The following is an 18,954-nucleotide window of genomic DNA, read 5'->3' on the forward strand; positions in this document are numbered from 1 at the left end:
ATAATAAACGTCAATTCACTGTGTAATTGTGTAACTTTATTAGCAGCGTCCTCCTAAAAATGCACCAACAACATTGAGAGTAACATCCTCCTCTCTGCCCCTTAATGCTCTCTGGTTGCTATGGTAACGCACAAATATTTCTTTCAAAATAAGACACACAACGACAACACGGGAAAAGACCCAGGGAAACCGAGTTAATGAACACCCAAGCCTCAATTCTTGCGGCCCGGTATCAAACAACTCATGGACCGGTACCGGTCCGTGGCCTGGGGGTTGGGAACCACTGCTTCAGGGCAACTAGTTCTAATGAGAACTTAATCAGTTCCCTGCAGGTCAAGTAGAACCAGTGGTCCATGGTTGCCATCAAATGATCATTATAGAACTCCGAGCAGCATTGCTCCAATATCACTGTAAAACCGTTTTTTAAAAGTCTGAACTGCACAGCTGGACAAAGCAGTTCTGAGAATATAACACTACATGCGTGTTTAATGTTAGAGACAAGCTTAGTGGACTAGCCAGAGTTCAATTAAACAGACAGTTGATCTCAGCGAATCAGCACGTGGTACAAGTCATCTTTTGCTAAAACACAAAGACAGTGACATTCAGTTGATAGGTTAAGGCAAGCATCATGCCTGGGAACTGAACTGAAATGAAGGTTACTGTTTCTGCTTTTGATGTAAGGGTCATAATTAGTTCAAATATGCTTGGGTTGTTAAAGACACATTGTTCTTTTATCCAAGTGAAATTTCAAGGCATGGGTGAACCCCTTCAATCTGGCAGAACTGGCCATTCATTTTTATATTATCCAAGTTTTTCACACCTCCAAACTAGGGGCAGTAAGTAGATAGGGTTTTGTTCTCAGCTTGTATCTTCTTTTAAACAATAATAGCTATCATATTGCAAAACCAAGGATGCCTCAAGGAAAGCTCTGAGAATGTTAGTAAGTAGTAGAATTCATCTCAGTCCTTTATACAACATGCCTCATTCAGACCTATTCATAAAGGAACTTTTTTCTACACCTAAGTGCCTTTTACCTAATATTCACACACCTTACTTGCTCTACAGCAACCCCAAGGTTTAGAAGGACAAAGGTAAGGCTTTCAAAACTAAAAACATTGAACCAACTCTCAAGCAGTATGACGGTCTGGGGCTATTCTGCTGCTAGTGGTACTGATACATTGTACAAAGTCAGCTGAATAATGAAGAAAGGGGGCCTACCTTGAAAATCTTCAACTTGACTCCAATCAACAGCTAGACAATTGAAACTTACACACTAGGGTGTTCCAACAGGATAGTGATCCCAAACTCATATCAAAACTGTTTTTGGAATAACCAAAGCAGGCTAATATTAAGCTTCTGGCCTTTCTAATGCCCTGACCTCAGATTTGTCCATTATACTTAAAAGCTGTGTCTTTGCCAGAAAACCAAGCCATTAAAATGACATATTTATGTGTATGCATATATCTGAGCCCTTATGTGCACGTTTGATTAGAGGAAATATCCAATTAAAACCCAAGTTATTAAAGTTGTATGCTGCATAATCTCCCATCATGAAAAAAGAACAGTTCAAAGAAATAATTAAAAGCCCAAATTTATATGTAAACTCCTGACAACAACCCCATAACTGAGGATTATGCATCATGTTTAACAGCTGAAGAAATACCTTATTTACTACTTATTTCTGCAAGCTTAGTGGACTGAAAAAAGTTTTAGTTCTAGTAACATCAATACTCTTACATCGACATGTATTTAAGTGCCAAGTAAAGGCACGGGTGCATGACTCAATTATTTTTTTCAAATGCAACAACTTGAGTGTAGAGAGGCATTCTCTGAAGTACCTCAAAGAACATGCCTGAGTTATGAATAACATAAACAATTAAGAAGAAGTGGTCCATCCATTAGCCAATGAAGACTGTTGAGCTGATGTAGGTGAAGGGAAATGGTGATTAATAGTAAGAAGAAAATCAAAACAAGAAAAGGGAGGACAGAGGGGACTGGGGAAAGAGTAGAGAGGAAGATGGGCAGAGGCTTGGCCCCACGTACAATAGACAGCATGAGAGAACCCAGAACATCCTGCAGAGAAGCCCTGGAGATGGGTGGAATCGGCGACACCACACCCTGGAACCAAAGTAACCCACACTGACTATAACTACAGTTATACAAACATACAAAAAGGAAGTCTCTCTCTCTCTCTCTCTCTCTCTCTCTCACACACACACATATGCCCATAGAGCTCATTAGCAGAACACTAAATGTTCACTGCATCTGTATAGACTGTGATTTTATGCTTCATATTGCTTTTACTTTCCCACGCTGTCAAACTCAATTCTGTCAACATCACTCTCTCAGAGTCATTTTCTTTCCAGCCTTATGAAAGTAATCAGCCTCTGTTCCACGTGTTTTAAATCTTATTGACCATTTGATCAAGTTGCCACAAATAACCACAATTTACGAAAAAGACTAGAATGAAGTCATGGACCCACTATTAATCAAGTGTGTCATCACATGAGCCAAAGTGTGAAAAAAGGTGTGGTTTATTGCCACCAAAAGTTTCAGGTGAGAACACCCTGTCATGCGAACTATGTGAACTTCTCGTTCAAACCATCTGTCTTACAAAACATGAACAGTGGTGTCCTCAAGTGAGTGACCTTTATCCTTTGAGTCTAGGTGTAGAGCTGAGCCTTGTCCTGTCAAGGTAGCTCTTCTATGTTTTGCTATCTGGCTGCTGTTGTTTCTCCAGTGTTGAGGTCTGTGCACTCCTTGCTGCATTGCACAGTATATAACTATTTCCCTTAGCTTTTTTTTTTTTTTAGGGAGTTTCGTCGAGTACTTGTGTTGAGCCTTCCATCCTCCTCAAATCCAACAGCACAGGCCAGAAACAGAAAACGATTATCTTTTGTATCTTTCAAGATGAACTTTTTATTTCCACTGAGTTGATGTGAACAGCACAGGTTTTGACCCAAATATCATCCAACTATCTGTATCAGTCGCTAGATGTTATCACTTTGAAAGAGCCAAGAGCTTCCTCTAATGTAAAGGTTCGATATAGTGGGTCATACTGGGGAGCCCATGGCACATTCATGCTTTTGTCTATAGAAATCCTCGTACTTAAAATATGTGGCAGTAAGGCAGAGGGCTAACAGTGTGCAAATCTGATCAGGGATAAAGCTGGTGTGTTGTGTAAGGAGCTGTCTTGCTGTATTTGCCTTTATTTGACAGTCTGCACTGCCTCTGTTGTGGTTATACAAGTAAAAAGTGAGACACCATGAATTCATCTGGATTTTTGTTTGCTGGTGAAGTAGAATTTTTTAATGTGATAGGTGTTCTGCCACCAAGGAGCTGCCTCAGTGATGGATGAGTCACCTTCCTCATCCTCCTCCTCTACTTCCTCTATTATATATCACTGGGATTAAGAAGGTCCGTAAAAAGTATTCCGTTTACTGTCTAACAATATACTTATTTGAAGTCAGGAGCACTCCACCCTGTCATGGGAGCTATGTGAACTTCTGCACTATACACAGTGTGGTCCGGTGTCCACCATCCGGTTACCACCATGACAGGTGGTTTGTGGCTGCAGCCCAGTGCAGCAGCCTCAGCAACAGAGGTGCTGCACATGATTCATTTGAACTCAATGTCCCTAGTCTCCCTTGGAATGCCACCTCTCCCTTTAGAAGCTCTGCCTAAGGTGCAAATTGAAGATCTCGGGACCAGGGCCTCTGCTCGGCATTCCCAGACCACCCTCACTATATGTTTAGGTGTGCCAGGTCTGTCCAGCATCCTCCCCCACCACTGATGTTGAGTTGGATTAGGTGGTGGGGGAGAATGCTGATCAGTTGACAGCTCAGCTCAGCCCCTCTCTTGGACACCCAAGTGTCCAAGAGTGTCCTGGTGCCACATGTACTCATGGACACCTTTAGGTTCTAACACGGTATTTGTTATGGACAAAGTGTGGTTTGCACAAGAGTCCAGTAACAGAACATCACTCAGGTTCAGATTAGGCAGGCCATTCCTCTTAGTCACGCCCCTTCCTCAGGTCTCACTGAGTCCCCAGGTGAAGCACTCTCAAGCACCCCACCAAGGGTTTTCAAGGCCGGGTACTGTGAACTATCATTTGGTGCATAAATGAGCTAACCCCCCTCGTCCACTGGAAAAACCTCCAATATACAGGCAGCAAGGTGAGGGGATACCAAGATACCCACCCGAGCCCACTGCCTCTCACAAAGGGCAACTCCAGACTGGGACATAGTCCAGCCCTCTTCAGGAGACTGGTTCCAGAGCCTAAATCCTGTGTTGAGGTGAGTCCAACTATATCTAGTCATTATCTCTCAACCTCACACACTAGCTCAGGCTCTTTCCCCACCAGAGAGGTGGGGAAAGAGCATCCTGCAGGTGGTAAGCATACAGGAGTGTGGACCCATGTCCCTTCTTCAGGCTGCACCCAGCCAGGCCCCATGGGTTGAGGCCTGGCCCCCAGGCGCTCTCCCTCAGCTCCCCTGCACGGGCTTGGCTTCAGGTTGGGGGTCCAGTAACTCCATCCTGGGAAGGGTGAACGGTTCCCTTGATCTTACACTCATACGGGTCTTCTGTAATGCTCTTTGTCTGGCCCCTCACCCAGGACCAATTTGCCAAGGAAGACCCTACCAGGAGGCAAAAGCCGCCTGACAACTAGCCCGTGGAATACACAAAACCATCTTCATGTTGGGGGTCACTAATCACATCCTTCAATAATGACTCATGCCACTTACCTGTGTGGCACCTCGCATTGTGCATTATGAATATTCCACATTATATTCCAAACAAACAAAGAAGAAGAACATTAAAACAAATCAGTGTTTAATATGTTACAAAAAAGTTGAAATATGACAAATTCATATCCAAACAACTAATAACTTGCGAATGGAAAGTGTCACGACAAGACTTCCGTCTCTCTAGCAACCTTCTCCACCTTATGTGGTGTTCCCAGGCCAACCGAGAGACATAATTTCTCTCCAGCATGTCCTGTATCTATCCCCTCGGTGGGACATGGCCAGCCTGAACACCTTACCTAGGATGTGACTGCCTCAGCTGGCTTTTTTGATGTGGTGGAGTAGCAGCTCTACTTGGGGCCCCTCCTGAATCACTCAACTCCTCACACTATTGCCAAGGGAGAGCCCATCCACCTTTAAAAAAGCTCATATCGGCTTCTATCCACATTCTCATTGTGTTGTCTTTAAAAGAACTAACAACAATAGTGTTAACAAAAAGATCAGACTTTTCAACAACAATGCAGAGAGCTGCATAACATTTATGACACAGCTATTTACCCAAACTGACCATCAGTTAAAATTAACAATGAGATTAAACAACTAGTATGTGTGACCATAGCAACGATCAGATATCTAGTCAACTAGTCGTGTACAATCCTACTGTGCATCCTAATATTTAATTTATCCCTTACTTTTGTCTTATTCAAATGTTACTGGCAATTTATGTCACATTTAAAAATATATATATTTTATTCAGTTCTGAGCTAATAAGATTCAAAGGTTGCTTCCAATTTTCAGCATTTCAGCATTCAGGATTTCAGCAGATCCCAAGATATATATATTTTGTTTAAATCACACATTTTACAAATAATTATTATACATAAAAACCTGGCCCTAATACACCATAATAGGGATGGACCGATCCGATATTACGTATCGGTCTGATACTGACCTAAATTACTGGATCGGATATCGGAGAGAAATAAAAAAATGTAATCCGATCCATTAAATATCAGGAAAGCATCTCACAAAGCTTGCGACACGGCGTAACTCAGCGGCTGTGGTCTGCGAGACCTGTCGGCAGTCTGGTTGAGCATTTGGAGCCTCGCTACCAAACCGGCATTTCATCTCCGAGAAAGTTATCCCAGCGAGAAGTAAAGAAAGTGTGTAAGTTCATCTCTGAATGTTAGTAAAGCATTCCCACGTTAAGCTTAACAACTGATATATGGAGCGACTGCCTCTTCTCTCTCCCTCCCTCTCCTGTTGCTACTGCAATCATGAAACTGATCAATGATCAGCTGATCGGCTTTTCTCTCTTGTTTGTTTTTGGCCCACTTTGCACCAGAAAGAGGAAACCAGCGGCTAAACAACAGCAGCATGTTTAAGCTTGATAAACTGCTGTTAGATTTTATTTAATATTACTTTCCACACCAGGATCCTTTTCTACGTAGCTGACGGCTGGTAACTGTGCAGGGGCGGGTCTAGCAAAGTTTAGCCAGGGGGGCAGTTAGGCCATTAACAGGGAAAGGGGGGCACAAAGACATACTTTTCTTTCTTATTCTCATTTAAAATGTCTGGCTTTTAATAAATAATTATCTGAATCTTACACCCAAAGTTTTTTATCTGATGTAAAAGAATATAGAAGTCCATTACTGTATATAGTAACTATAAAGTCTAATATATCCTAGTAAGCTATAGTACTTTTTCCTTTGAGAAGGTACCATCTGTGCAGTCTGCAATTCTGTTGAAGAGAGATGTTGAATCTATTTAATTACTCTTGAAAATAATTGATTTCTGTGCAATTTCTTTCACACTGCATCAAAATAAAGTTGATTACGTTGATTAAGCATCATGAGGTGGAGGGTGGGGTGTGGCTCCCTATGTTTTTTTCTTTTGCTGGGAGTTGGCAGCCCTATTAGTTAGGCTGCTAAATTTTTCTGCTAAGTACTCTTTAAAATACCAGAATAGGGAGGATGGTGCAGGTTTAAGTTTATTAGATTGATCAGTATTGCTGAACTATGAAATATTTTGGGTGCAGTGTATTATTTGCATACAGGTATAACTAAATAGCTTTAGTGTTTTTTTTATTAAACTTGAGTATGAACTTATACAAAATGCAGCAAGATATTAAAAAAAAACAGTTTTATTGATTAAAAAATACACTTTATCGGATTCATATCGGTATCGGCAGATATCTAAATTTATGATATCGGTATTGTGTCGGACATAAAAAAGTGGTATCGTGCCATCTCTACACCATAATACACACCCATCTTCACATCTTTCATCTTAAAAGGTATTTTGTAATCCTGTTGATATTTACGGCTCATCTTGGACAATTTTTGTCACACACTAATTTAAATACTTTAACAAACTATTACTTCAGCAAATGATATTCAGTTTCATCATTGCACACTGCAAAATTGTGGCGTTTTTTTTTTTTTTTTGTTTGCTTGTTGCGTTGGGTTTTTTACTGAGGTGCATCTGGATATTTTGTAATCAGTTGCTAAAAACGAATTCCTTCATATTCATTAACATTACTCGTAGAAGCCATCCTTCATTTTGAGCTAAGTCTGCACATTTTAGTATGGTACACATCATGATTAATTTCAGAACATGAAAAATTCACCTACCAATGTTTTGATACAGGTTAGAGATTGTACTTTCTGAAGGAACAGCTGGCTCTAGGAGGGAGACAAAAAGAAGTCAAATGTGCAAACATGTCATGCATTCATTCCTGAAATAAATGTAAACTTTTAACCAATCGCCTTAGGACCCTCTTCCTGTAAACAGACAGTTGATTCAAGCGAGCAGTTGTTTCAAGAGCAGACAGTAAATCACTGTGATTGCAAAGCCATCATTGCAAAGCCATTGCAAAGCAATCATGTGTGTAATCATGCACACAAAATGATGGCTTCTTTGTGTTCTACACATGGAGGTTGTTGATATGGGGAGGAATGAAAACGAATTATTGGTTCTTTTACTAGTTAGCTAACATAAACTAATGTTAGTCTATTGAACCAATGAACCGATCTTGTGACATATAACATTCTGTACTGACAGAAGACTCAATACTGAATCACAGGCTCCTCCATGGTCCTGAAACTGTACAATGGCTATGCAAAATAAAGGGCATTGGTTGTAACTGTGTTTTCTGCTTTGACAAACCAATAAGGCAGTCTTTAAGATGACGCGTTGACATTTTATATAGGAAATGTAGCTATGTACATATCCTAGACATATTTCCTATATTAGTAATCCTCACCAGAGTAGTAGCGTGTTTTATCTTCTGAACAATTCCATTGTGACCAAGGTACTGTAGGGACAGCCAGAGAGGCAGTGCCCGTAGCTTCTCCACAGGGTGGCTGGAAGTTAAACCTGCTGCCAGAGACTGGGAGACACAGTACAGAGACGCAGAGCAATGAGGGAGTTGCACAAACATAATTCCCAAGACCCCACTGGATCACCAAAAGATGTCACAAAAGTGATCACAATATGCACTCTTTCAGTTTCTCTGAAAATGATGTCAGCCCACCAGTGCAGGGTCTTCATGTCTGTAGAGGGTGACAGCAGTCACAGCCGGCAGTCCTAGCCACGGACCTGGTGTCAGTGTCATACTGTCACTTCTGGTGGCTGCCTGCAGAGACATGAAAGACCAATACCGATACACAGAACTTACATTAACACTTACAAGAATGGCGCATACATTGGAGGCTGTGGGAAGGAGAGAATCAAGTGCTCTTATTTCTGTTGAGTTTCTAAACTTTCACTTGTATCTTCAAAACAAATTAAAGGAACACTTTTAATCAGTGAAGAATCAAGACATTCAAACTTTTGGGATATATCTGGTAAGTAGTAAAAGGGGTTGGTCATCAGTTTCAACTGCTCTAGTGTTAATGAACACAAGTGCACTAGAGGGGCGACAATGAGACAACCGCCAAAGCTGACTGTTTTACATTTGACTGGGGTCAGTGTCACTACTGGCAGCATGAGATGGTATCTGGATCCTATGGAGGTCCCACAGGTAGTCCAACACCTCCAATTGCCAAAAGATTGTCATAGAAGGTAGTACTGGTAACAGTAAAGTGCCCAATATCCTCTAGTTTGCCCTGTGCTCACTGCCTGGCAACATGGATCCTAACTGGCATTTACCATAGGACACAAGAACGGGAATCCGGTAAAAAAAAATTTTTTATTAAGTCCTGATATGTAAAACCTTTGAATTTCAATGGAGTGTGCTTTCTTTTTTTACAGTTGTAGTATAACCCCATATTGGATAGATTTTAATATAAGTTTACCATGATAGAAGAGGTGACCTGACCCAGTGCTAGGGTTGCCAGATTAACCCTGAAAAAGAAAACACATAATCAGCTAACATTACAGCAGCGATGTAAATTTAAAAAAAAAACAACTCCACTTTTTCTTCAAGAATTAGTGGCAAAGAGCAGTGCAAACCAAGCTTTTGCTATAATTGTACAGGTAAGAAAATGGATGAAGACAAGAGAGTTAGACATAATTGGGATCACGTCAATACACAGCTAGATTTCTGGAACCGGTCTCCTGAAGAAGAGCTCAATTTTGTTCTTTTGAAGTTGTCTTTGGTGAGAGGCAGCAGGCAGGGGTGGTTTGGTTTGGTTAGGCCACGAATATAGGCTTTCAGTCTGCCTCAAAGCAATTCTGGCAAACCATCAGGGGGAAGTGTTGCTCTACTTACCTGTCTATTTTTTGCAGATGACGTGGTTATGTTAGCCTCACTAGGCAAAGACTGGAGAACCTCCAAGTCTTAGGCCATGGTTCTCAGCTGGAAAAGGATGGAGTACCCTGTCTAGGTTTCTGGGGCTTTATTCAAGAGTAAGGAGGGAGTTGAGTGAGAGACAGATAGCAGAATTGTACTGATTGACTATGGTGAAGAGTGAGCTGAATGTGAAAGTAAAGATGACAATTCACTGATTGAGCGACTCTCTTCCCTTTGATATGTCCTTGAGCTCTGGGTATTGACTGAAATGATGATATTGCAAATACAAGAAGTGGAAATTAGTTTTCTCAGAAATGTAGTTGAGCTCTTCCTTGGAGAAAGGGCTAGTGATAAAGAGCTCGTCCATTGAGAAGGGGCTTAGAGTGTGGAGAGCAAGGAGCAGTTGGGGTGATTTGAACGTATGACTGGGACGGCTCACTGATGTCAAATGTTTCACACATGTCCGTGAAGGTTCACAGTCATCCAGGTCATGGTAGTCTATGCCTAGAGTCAGGTCTGAGCATATCTGCTTAGACTGCTGCCTCAACAATAACCCACATAACCTGACAGATAGTGTTCGGATTGATCCAAACAAATTGGCTTCTTTTTTTCAGCTGCTTGGCAGCAACCAAGTATCATTTTCGAGCCACCATAATATCACAGAAGCTGGGTCATCGAAAATGTACTTTGCATGAATATAAAATCAGTCTAAACATCCATTTGAAATTGTTTTGTTTTTGCAATCCATCTATTTTAGAGGTTGACAGGAGCTACCCACCCCTCTACATGAAGCCACATGTTGTACTGATCACACAGTTCCTTCAGTCGACCTAACTTGTCTGTGTGCCCTGCTCCAGGGGTACCTGAAAAATTAAAATAATGGATAAGTGGAAGAGAATGGATGGTTGGATGAATGGAAATATACCAAAAACATATAATTAAGTCACTGAAGTTCATATTCAAAATGCAGAGTATTCTCTGCATTCTGAATTGCTGTTTTACCATCAAATGTATCATCTTTAACTCTTTAAGCACAGACATATATAAAGTGCAATGTATAAACTGTGACTGTCATTTACCTGCATTGGCAATCAGCAACAAAGGAAGCTTCCCTGCATTTATGTCCTCTTTGATGAGTTTTTCCAACAGGGCAACATCCTGACGATGACAAAAAGGATCCAAGCCAAAATAGTTTTTATCTAAACTACCTGACAGATAGGTGTATGTGTTTTTCTAATCTGTGTTCTCCTACCATTTGGTGTTGGGATCCAAAGAGGGTGTTGCATGGCACTGTGCACAAACTGGAGAGAGGCAGGCCAAGCTAATGATACAAACACTGGCATGAAAATCACTATCTATTGTGTATTCAACTGGATGAAGTACAAGAGATCCTATATAATGGTAATACTGTCCTTCCACCCCCCCCCCCCCCCCCCCCCCAAAAAAAAAAACAAAAAAAAAAACAAAGGAAAAATGAAGGAAAAAGTCTGAAGTGTATAAGTTACAATATTATTATTTCAGGTTTGATTAAAAAAAAAAGTGGAATCAAAGGATAAAAGCAGTGTCATCTCTGGTGCCTTTCCCCTCGAAGCAATCATGCTAGGTAAACACATTGTTACATACATTGACAAAAAATGTATGATTAATCACCCCAAAACTAAAGGAATAGTGCTCTACTTCTAAAATTAGTTGGTAGTGTAGGATTGGATCTGCCATTACCGTGACTTTAGGTGTATTCCTATAAAGTATTTACACACGCCTTTTTTAAAGCTCGTGTGTCCCAGCCATCCTACCTGGCTGCACAGATGCTGTCCGAGACCAGGCCTGCAGGAGGCACTCTGATAGATGACTGGCTGCCTGGTGTTTAGGACCACATAACCCTCAGTGGCATATTCTTCATAGCGAGCGTTGATAACGAGCCGGCACACTTTTACAAGGCCATCCCTGTCATCCTCATGAAAGCAGGTAGACCCATTCTCATACCTGAGGAACAGATGAGCAGCATGGACGGTTGGACAGTGCAAAAGGATTAAAGTAATAGTCCAAATAAGCAAATTTCATTATGAGAAATATTTCTGTTGTTTTGATTCAGCAATGCGCCCCAGGGCAGCTGTGGCAACAATGTAGCTTGCCATCACCAGTGTGTGAATGTGTGGATGACTGAATGTAGTGTAAAGTGCTTTGGGCTCCTTAGGGACTAAGTAAAGCGCTATACAAATACAGGCCATTTATGACGCTATGAGAAAGACTTGATAAAGCCAGGTTAGGATGAGAACACTTTGAGAGTGTTCATTGAGAAATATAGAAAAGGCGATAAAGAGCTGCACTGTGCTGTTGTAGATCTAGAGAAAGCATACGATAGGGTGCCAAGAGAGCAACTGTGGCAGTACATGAGGAAGTCAGTAGTGGCAGAGACATGAAATGAGGACAGCAACACAGTGCTGAGATGTCTAGTGTTACAGATGGGTTCAAGATGCGAGTGGGATTACATCAACAATCAGTTCTGAGCCCCTTCTTGCTTTCACTGGTGATGGATAGGTTAACACTTGAGGTCAGGCCGGAGTCTCTGCGGTGTTCGCAGATGTATAAGAGAGCGTGGAATGGTAGAGATAAAGTCAATAGAAACAAGACAAATATATGCGTGTGAATGAGAGGGAGACAGGTATAAGAGTGAAGCTGGATGAGTTTAAATACCCGTGGATAACCAACCGAAGCAATAGACAGTGCACAAGAGAGGTGAAGCAGGGAGTGCAGGGAGGGTTGACTCGATGGAGACGAGTGAAGAACTGTTAAAAATTAGATGCTAAATATAACGGCAGTATATTAGGACTCTGTTCTATATTGGCATATTTTTAAGATTTTATTTTAAAAAATAGCAAGCTCATTTGCATGAAGAGGGGAGCTGGAAAGGTGGCCTCCAAAACATAATGTAGAGGTGCCCCTGGTGCCTTCCTCGTCAGGCCTTGCAAAATCAAAACTTGCTTTGTAGAAACAATATCAATTCAAACAATACTTCTTATTCTTCTGTAAATATTTCATGAAGTCTGTAGCGAAAAGGAATTGGTCCTGTTATTATCAGTCTGAAGAAGTCACCAAGTCAGCATGTTTGTAGACCTCATTTTCAGAAATCTTTTAATAATTAAGACAAGATGTCATATGGCATGTGCATGATGGTGATTTCCACAGACACACAGCTGCAGGGTCATACCTGAAGAGCCTGCAGAGCCACAGGGTGGTGTCAGACTGGATCCGAGTGGTCAGCTTTCGCAGTTGTTCTTTGTCCATCATTGAGATGTAGGCTGCCAGGCTGTGACCCAGCAATGCCATCTGACCGTGTTCACCCACATTCTGCATCCTGTTGAACACAGCACTTTCTGATGAGCCTTTTCTGATTAGCCTTGTGCGGACTATTATTGTGAAATGGCGGTATGTAAATAAAACTGACTTACTTCTGACTGGGTTTATCCTCTTCATCCTCCTCTTCATGAATAAGGTTATGAACCAGGCGCAGTACAGTGGCAACATCCTGACCACTGCACAGGAGACATGAGGAACAGTTCTCACAGTTCATATCAAATGTACTATAATGTACTGAAGTGAGTGGAGCAAAATCTAAAAGTCCAACAACAAAGCGTTCCCTGTCAGCTTCTCTCTATCCCTCCCTTTATATTCACTTTGAAACTTGTTGAGAAGTAGGACTTATCTTTGCCTATTCAGAAAATATTCTGCCGTCTCTCGTTTCCAGTGCTGATTCACTGGTATTGCTGGTATCAGTTCAGTGACTTCAAAAAAAATAAAATTTAAATCAGGATGCACAAGTTTAAATGTATTTTTTTCTCTGATCCACACAGACTCAACACTGATAAATGGAGTGCATCTGGAAAGTATTCCCAGTGCTTGATTTGTTTCACATTTAACCATGCTACAGCCTTTCTCTAAAATGGATTACATGTTTTCCGCACACAAAAGATGTCTCTGTACATTCCTGCATCGTTCCTGCTGCCCCACAGCATGATGCTGCCACCACCATACTTCACTGCAGGGATGGTTTTGGCAAAGTGTCGAGCAGTGCCTGGTTTCCTCCAGTCAGGCTGTCATGTGTATTTTACTGAGGCTTGGGTTCCATCTGCCCCCTCTACCATACAGACCTGACTGGCAACAGAAATGGCTATCCTCCTGGAAGGTTCTCATTTCTCTACATAGCAATGCTGGAGCTCTGTCAGAGGTCCAGCTGTAGGAAGAGTCCTGCTGGCTCCAAACTCCTTCATCATGGAGGCCACTGTGCTCATTAGGGCCTTTAATACTGCAGAACTTTTCTGTAGCCTTTCCCAGATCTGTGCTTTGATACAATCCTGTCTTAGAGGTCCTCACACAACACACTGGACTTTATGGCTCAGTTTGTGCTCTGATATGGGACCTTATACTGACAGGGGTGAGCGTTTCCAAATCATGTCCAGTTAACTGAATTTATAACAGGTGGACTCGAATGACAAAGGCAGTGAATATTTATGTTGTTTTTTTATTTTTAAGAAATTTGCAACAATTTCAAGCAATTTTTTTTCACATTGTCATTATGTATAGAGGTTTACATTACTACATTTTAATACATACATCTCATAAGGGTAACACGATAAAATGTGGAACAAGTGAAGCACTGTGAATTCTTAACAAACGCAGTATTGTGAAAAAAGAGGATTCCATGTTCTTTCTCCCACATTAACAAGACAATTAGAATTTACTTCTGTATATCACAACTGCCAAGAAAACAATCTTCAACCTGAACTGCCTGTGTGTGAATATGAGTGTATGTGTTTTTGTCGTGTGTGTGTGTGTGCCTTACTCTCCCTGAAGGGGTCCAGGGATGCAGCTTCTGCTGAAATGCTGTCTCTCTGTTGCTGCCTCCGGCTCTCTAAATAAACAAACAGATTTTGCAAAGTGTTACTTCGCTTTCCGTGTTGTAATATTCTGCCCTGCAGTTGACTGTACTCTGTATCTTAAAAATAAAGGTAATTCAGATATGAAGTAGTTTTATATCTTTTTATTATGGCATTAAATGTCAATACAAACACGTTTTAGTGCAGCAGTAGGTTTGTGTAAGTGCAGTTATCATTTTACAGCCCAGCAGCTCAACATTATGATGAGTTTCCAATGTCCACAATTAAACTTTCAAACCCAAAACAAGAATCTACCTCTCTATATTCCAATAACTCAGACTTGTATGTTGCGGTCCCATAATGCATTGCATTGGTGAGGTCACAATCCCTAACTCAAGATAATTGCTTGGTAGTTTGCTGATATTATTTTGTACCTGCAGTGTGATGAACTCTTACCTCTGTTCCTCTCCCAGGAACCTCATGGCTTCACTCAGATTTTTTCCCACTTGATCCAACGTGGAGTCCACCATATTCTTTAATATGCGAGTGCTCGCTGGAAGAGATTTAAAAACACTGACATTTTATAATCATCATTACTGTTTCAATTTCACTTGTGTGACAAATTTCATTCACTGAACGTGCACATGTACATTCAAGCACACTGATTTTCTGCAAACTGTACAACATGGTGGAGGTTCCAGTGGTGTTATGAATGTTGTCAAACAGATGGACTGGCACTTCTATAGCTATTACTTGTATAGTTTTGGAATCAAGAAACCAAGAAAACGATTCCTGAAAATTACCAAAGGACAAGAGCGTTTGCCTGCTCAGTGTGTTAACAAATAAATGCTGTCCTTTTGTGTTTACACGCTTCAATAAATCGCTGCGTCTAAGCAAAATATAAAGAACTACTTTATGCCATAGGGAAATGGATAAATGATCTATTCTACTAAAAGAAATTGGGTTCAAATTAAAAAGTTTGAAAAGAAACATGCAAAGACTGGGATGGGGATTGTTCCAGCCATGTCATAGCACTACCAGTAGTGTAGTGTAATGTAAACCACAGTGGAAGCTTTTATAAAGTTCAAAAATATCCTAACACATTTATATTATTTACATACTATCTCACAGCTGATTGTAATGACAGAAATTACACATGTATTCCTGGGATTCATTCTCATTTTCATGTCTCTGACAGAAGACATAAAATACTTTAGATTCCACAAGTGCAGCATTACAGTGATTACAAATGCAACAAATAGCTACTGTGATTCTTAATTAATCTTGTCATTACCTTCTTGATGAACTATTTAATTCTATTAAATATTAAGAAACACTGAAAAATGCTGCCCGATAGCTCACAGTAACACATTGTGATAGCTTCTCTAATTAAACCAGCAGCCACTTCACTAACACTTGTAAATAAGAGATATCTATTGTTATAGAGTACATACATAATAAATGAATAATATGGGGGTTACAATCCAATGTACTGTATACACATCATTACATGCAAATTGATCTTGTCTCTGTAACACAATAAAAACCACAGGGGTATAGTGAGGACTAAGATTTGAGAAAAAGACTTTCGCAAAGTGAAAATATGTTTGAAGCACAGACTTTCAGCTTTCATTTAATAGGTTTTTCTTAAAGAGTACTGCATTAAATGTTTAGCAATTACAGCCACGTTTATACACCGTTTCTCATTGGACATTGTCAGTCATTGCACAACTGACTGACAAACAGATCAATGACGAGGTGAGGCCCATTCCCTTTTATTCCATGACAGATTAACCAGAGAGTTTAATCCAGCTACTGAATATTTGGCAGCTGTTCACTGTAACTCTGAGGTTATGTACTTGACAGGCTTACATTTCATTGGTAAAATACAGTAGAGCATTCAAATGTGTGTGGACTATCTGAACTTCACTGTGTTTACTCTGCACAGCTGCTGCACAAAACACACTTTTATGAGCCTAATGTTTGAAACATTACTGCAGAGATACAGATGGAGGTGTGCCCACATCAAACACCAACATTAATATGTTACTAATGTCATATTTTTCAAATATATTACCAGTATATATATAAAACTGCTAATTGTGACCTAAATACCAAAGAGAAATATACCATCTATTAAGTCATCTCCTCCCAGTCAGACACGTCTGAAACACCTCACTTAGCAGTCAGCCAGGATGCATCACATTCAGATGGCCAAACTACCTCAGCCGTGGTTAAGATGCAGCAGGTGGTTTTCTGATCTCTCTTCACTTATCTGAAGAGAGCCAGACAGTCCCTTTTGGAGAAAGCTCATTTATACCACTTTTATCCATGATGTCATTCTTTTGGTCATGGCTAGTGGCCACAGGTGAAGATAGTAAGGTAAAGAGGCACAATCACACGTCATCCACTCACCCCGAATCAATTTTTCACGAGAGACCCTGCCAGATGCATTGTACCACGTAAACACAGCTACTGAAATCACATGCGTTTATGAGGAAATGCTCCACAAAGGGGATTTCATACAGTATACGAAAACAAGATAATGTTTGAATATTGTGCATTATTACATTATTGTGTTCAATTAAAAAGAAAAAATAATCACAAAAACGATTAATTATCAATAAACATAGAAGCATAGAAAGCCCTAAATCAAATCCATATTTGCTGTACACACTTTTGCATTGTGTTTGAATTAAGTTTTGACTTGTATAACAGTTTTATTTTATAATAATACAATGGCCTCTTTTAGCCTGCTACAGTGTTATTACTGTATTAGAAGATAGTGTAGCTTCAAATAGAAAAAAGTTTACCATCTGCTCCAAATCTATGCTCTGACAGGCGCACTGCTGCTGTCCTGTTGGGGGAGGAGTTTCGTAGATGTCACATCAGGCTGCTGTCCCTTCCTGGCCTGACAGCAAAGCAGTGTCACCAGCTGCCATACCACCTTAGTGTACATTATGGCGAGGGCTGCTCCATAGGTCCCCTTAGAAATACAGGTTTGGTAGAGGTTCCACCCAGAAGACGGCGAGAGGACAGCGCATAGGAGCAGTGCGTCCGCGCGGGCACGCGGAGCTTGCAGGACACAGACACACACGAGCAAGCGCGCCCACCCCGCTCGGTCCGTCACACACAGCACGGACCGAGCTCTCTCTCCTCTCTTTCACTTACCTTCACTACTCAGCTGACAGGCTGGCCGGCTGTGCACCCCGGACAAACGGATGCAGAAAATCTGTAGCTATGTCACGCCGCAGTGTCCGGTCTGGAGAGCTGCGTGCTGAAATGTTGAATTGGACACGTATTTACTGCTCCGACTTCTTTTAGTTTCCTGCAGACTGAACCGGAGAGTTTACTTCCTGGACCTGACGTGCGACGTGCCTTCGTTCCACGCTGGCAACGCTGACGTCATGGTTTTGTCACAGGACTGTCCAGGTGGCATTTTTTAAAATTTCTATTTTAACGAACACAGAAATAAAACAGTAAAATTACAAATAAATAAGTAAACAAAAATACAAAGCGTGTTAAATCGCAGACTACTCCTTGGGAGGACATGTTTTTTTAGTGAGAAAAAAGTGATCCAAAAGGAGTAAACTTTAAATTTAACAGAGAAAAACCCCAAGGTAACGAGTAAATAAAATTAACATTTGCTTTTTTTTCTTGGAAATTATCTCATGGTCAGTAGGGGTGGGGGGGAAACTCGATACTGTGTAGTATCGTGATATTTTGTTTGCTAATAATGTATTGATACAGGGACAGCAGAAATCGATATTTTGTTACAAAAAAAGTTTTTGTGGACTGGAACATGCTCTGACTTCAGAGCATGTTGATCAGCTCCTTTTTCTGAGCAAGAATCCTGACACTGTCCAAATGTGTTTAACTTTTTTTATGGCAGCAATAAACATTACAGTTTACTTATTTTAATTTAAGACGTTTTATTTTAATTAAGTTTAAAACTTTTTTATTTAATGTAAAATTATATTTTGTTTTAATTTACTTTCAAATTCTTCTGTTGCTGAAGGGGCTGCATAGTTTTCACAAATTGCATAGTTCAGAATAGCTATAATTGTACCAGATGGTTGCATTCAGTTAAGTTGGACTAGACTGTAATACAAACCGTTCAGTTTGTCAACAATAAAACTGACTGAAATGAGAGAAAGACTGAGTGTGAGACTTTGTTATTAGATAAAAATGAATATTGATAAAGTTTACCTTTATGTACAGAATCTGAATATTGCAAAATATTTAAAAAAAATTGCAATAATATCGTATCGTGCGTTAAGTATTGTGATAATATCGTATCGTGGGCTGTATGGTGATTCCCACCTCTAATGGTCAGTGTATCTAATGCTAAAGAAACAGTGTTGTAGCTTTAAGTGCCAAACAAATCAATAAATAAAACAAGTTTGTTTCTGTTTTTCTTTTGTTTTTGTATTAAGTCTATTTGTTTGAGTGTGCGTCTGTTTTATTTAGATGCTCTCTTGTCTCCAATACTTCCCCTGTGATTTTGCTCACCTGTCTTGTTCTCCCAGCGGTCTCCACTTCCCCTGATTATCCCTCTTTTGTGTCTACATAGTCCCTGTCTCCTCTTGCCTTCCCCCCA

General features: G+C 40.5%; 1 protein-coding gene across 1 annotated transcript in view; it reads right to left on the reverse strand.

The window, feature by feature from the left end:
* The window catches only part of pdxdc1 (pyridoxal-dependent decarboxylase domain containing 1), a 34,117-nt gene extending 16,362 nt beyond the window's left edge, over positions 1 to 17,755 (reverse strand). The window contains exons 1-13 of the mRNA XM_080904518.1: positions 17,526 to 17,755; positions 14,811 to 14,907; positions 14,321 to 14,389; positions 12,930 to 13,013; positions 12,689 to 12,835; positions 11,274 to 11,463; positions 10,733 to 10,801; positions 10,560 to 10,638; positions 10,259 to 10,343; positions 9,044 to 9,092; positions 8,281 to 8,382; positions 8,011 to 8,136; positions 7,379 to 7,429 (exon numbers count right to left, since the gene is read on the reverse strand). Coding sequence (XP_080760644.1) covers positions 7,379 to 7,429; positions 8,011 to 8,136; positions 8,281 to 8,382; positions 9,044 to 9,092; positions 10,259 to 10,343; positions 10,560 to 10,638; positions 10,733 to 10,801; positions 11,274 to 11,463; positions 12,689 to 12,835; positions 12,930 to 13,013; positions 14,321 to 14,389; positions 14,811 to 14,884 — 1,125 coding nt within the window. The 5' untranslated portion in view covers positions 14,885 to 14,907; positions 17,526 to 17,755. The remainder of the gene's footprint in view (positions 1 to 7,378; positions 7,430 to 8,010; positions 8,137 to 8,280; positions 8,383 to 9,043; positions 9,093 to 10,258; positions 10,344 to 10,559; positions 10,639 to 10,732; positions 10,802 to 11,273; positions 11,464 to 12,688; positions 12,836 to 12,929; positions 13,014 to 14,320; positions 14,390 to 14,810; positions 14,908 to 17,525) is intronic.
* Positions 17,756 to 18,954: the final 1,199 nt, after the last annotated feature.

This window comes from Rhamphochromis sp. 'chilingali' (genome assembly GCF_963969265.1).
Source record: "Rhamphochromis sp. 'chilingali' genome assembly, chromosome: 15".
In the NCBI taxonomy this organism is placed as follows: domain Eukaryota; kingdom Metazoa; phylum Chordata; class Actinopteri; order Cichliformes; family Cichlidae; genus Rhamphochromis; species Rhamphochromis sp. 'chilingali'.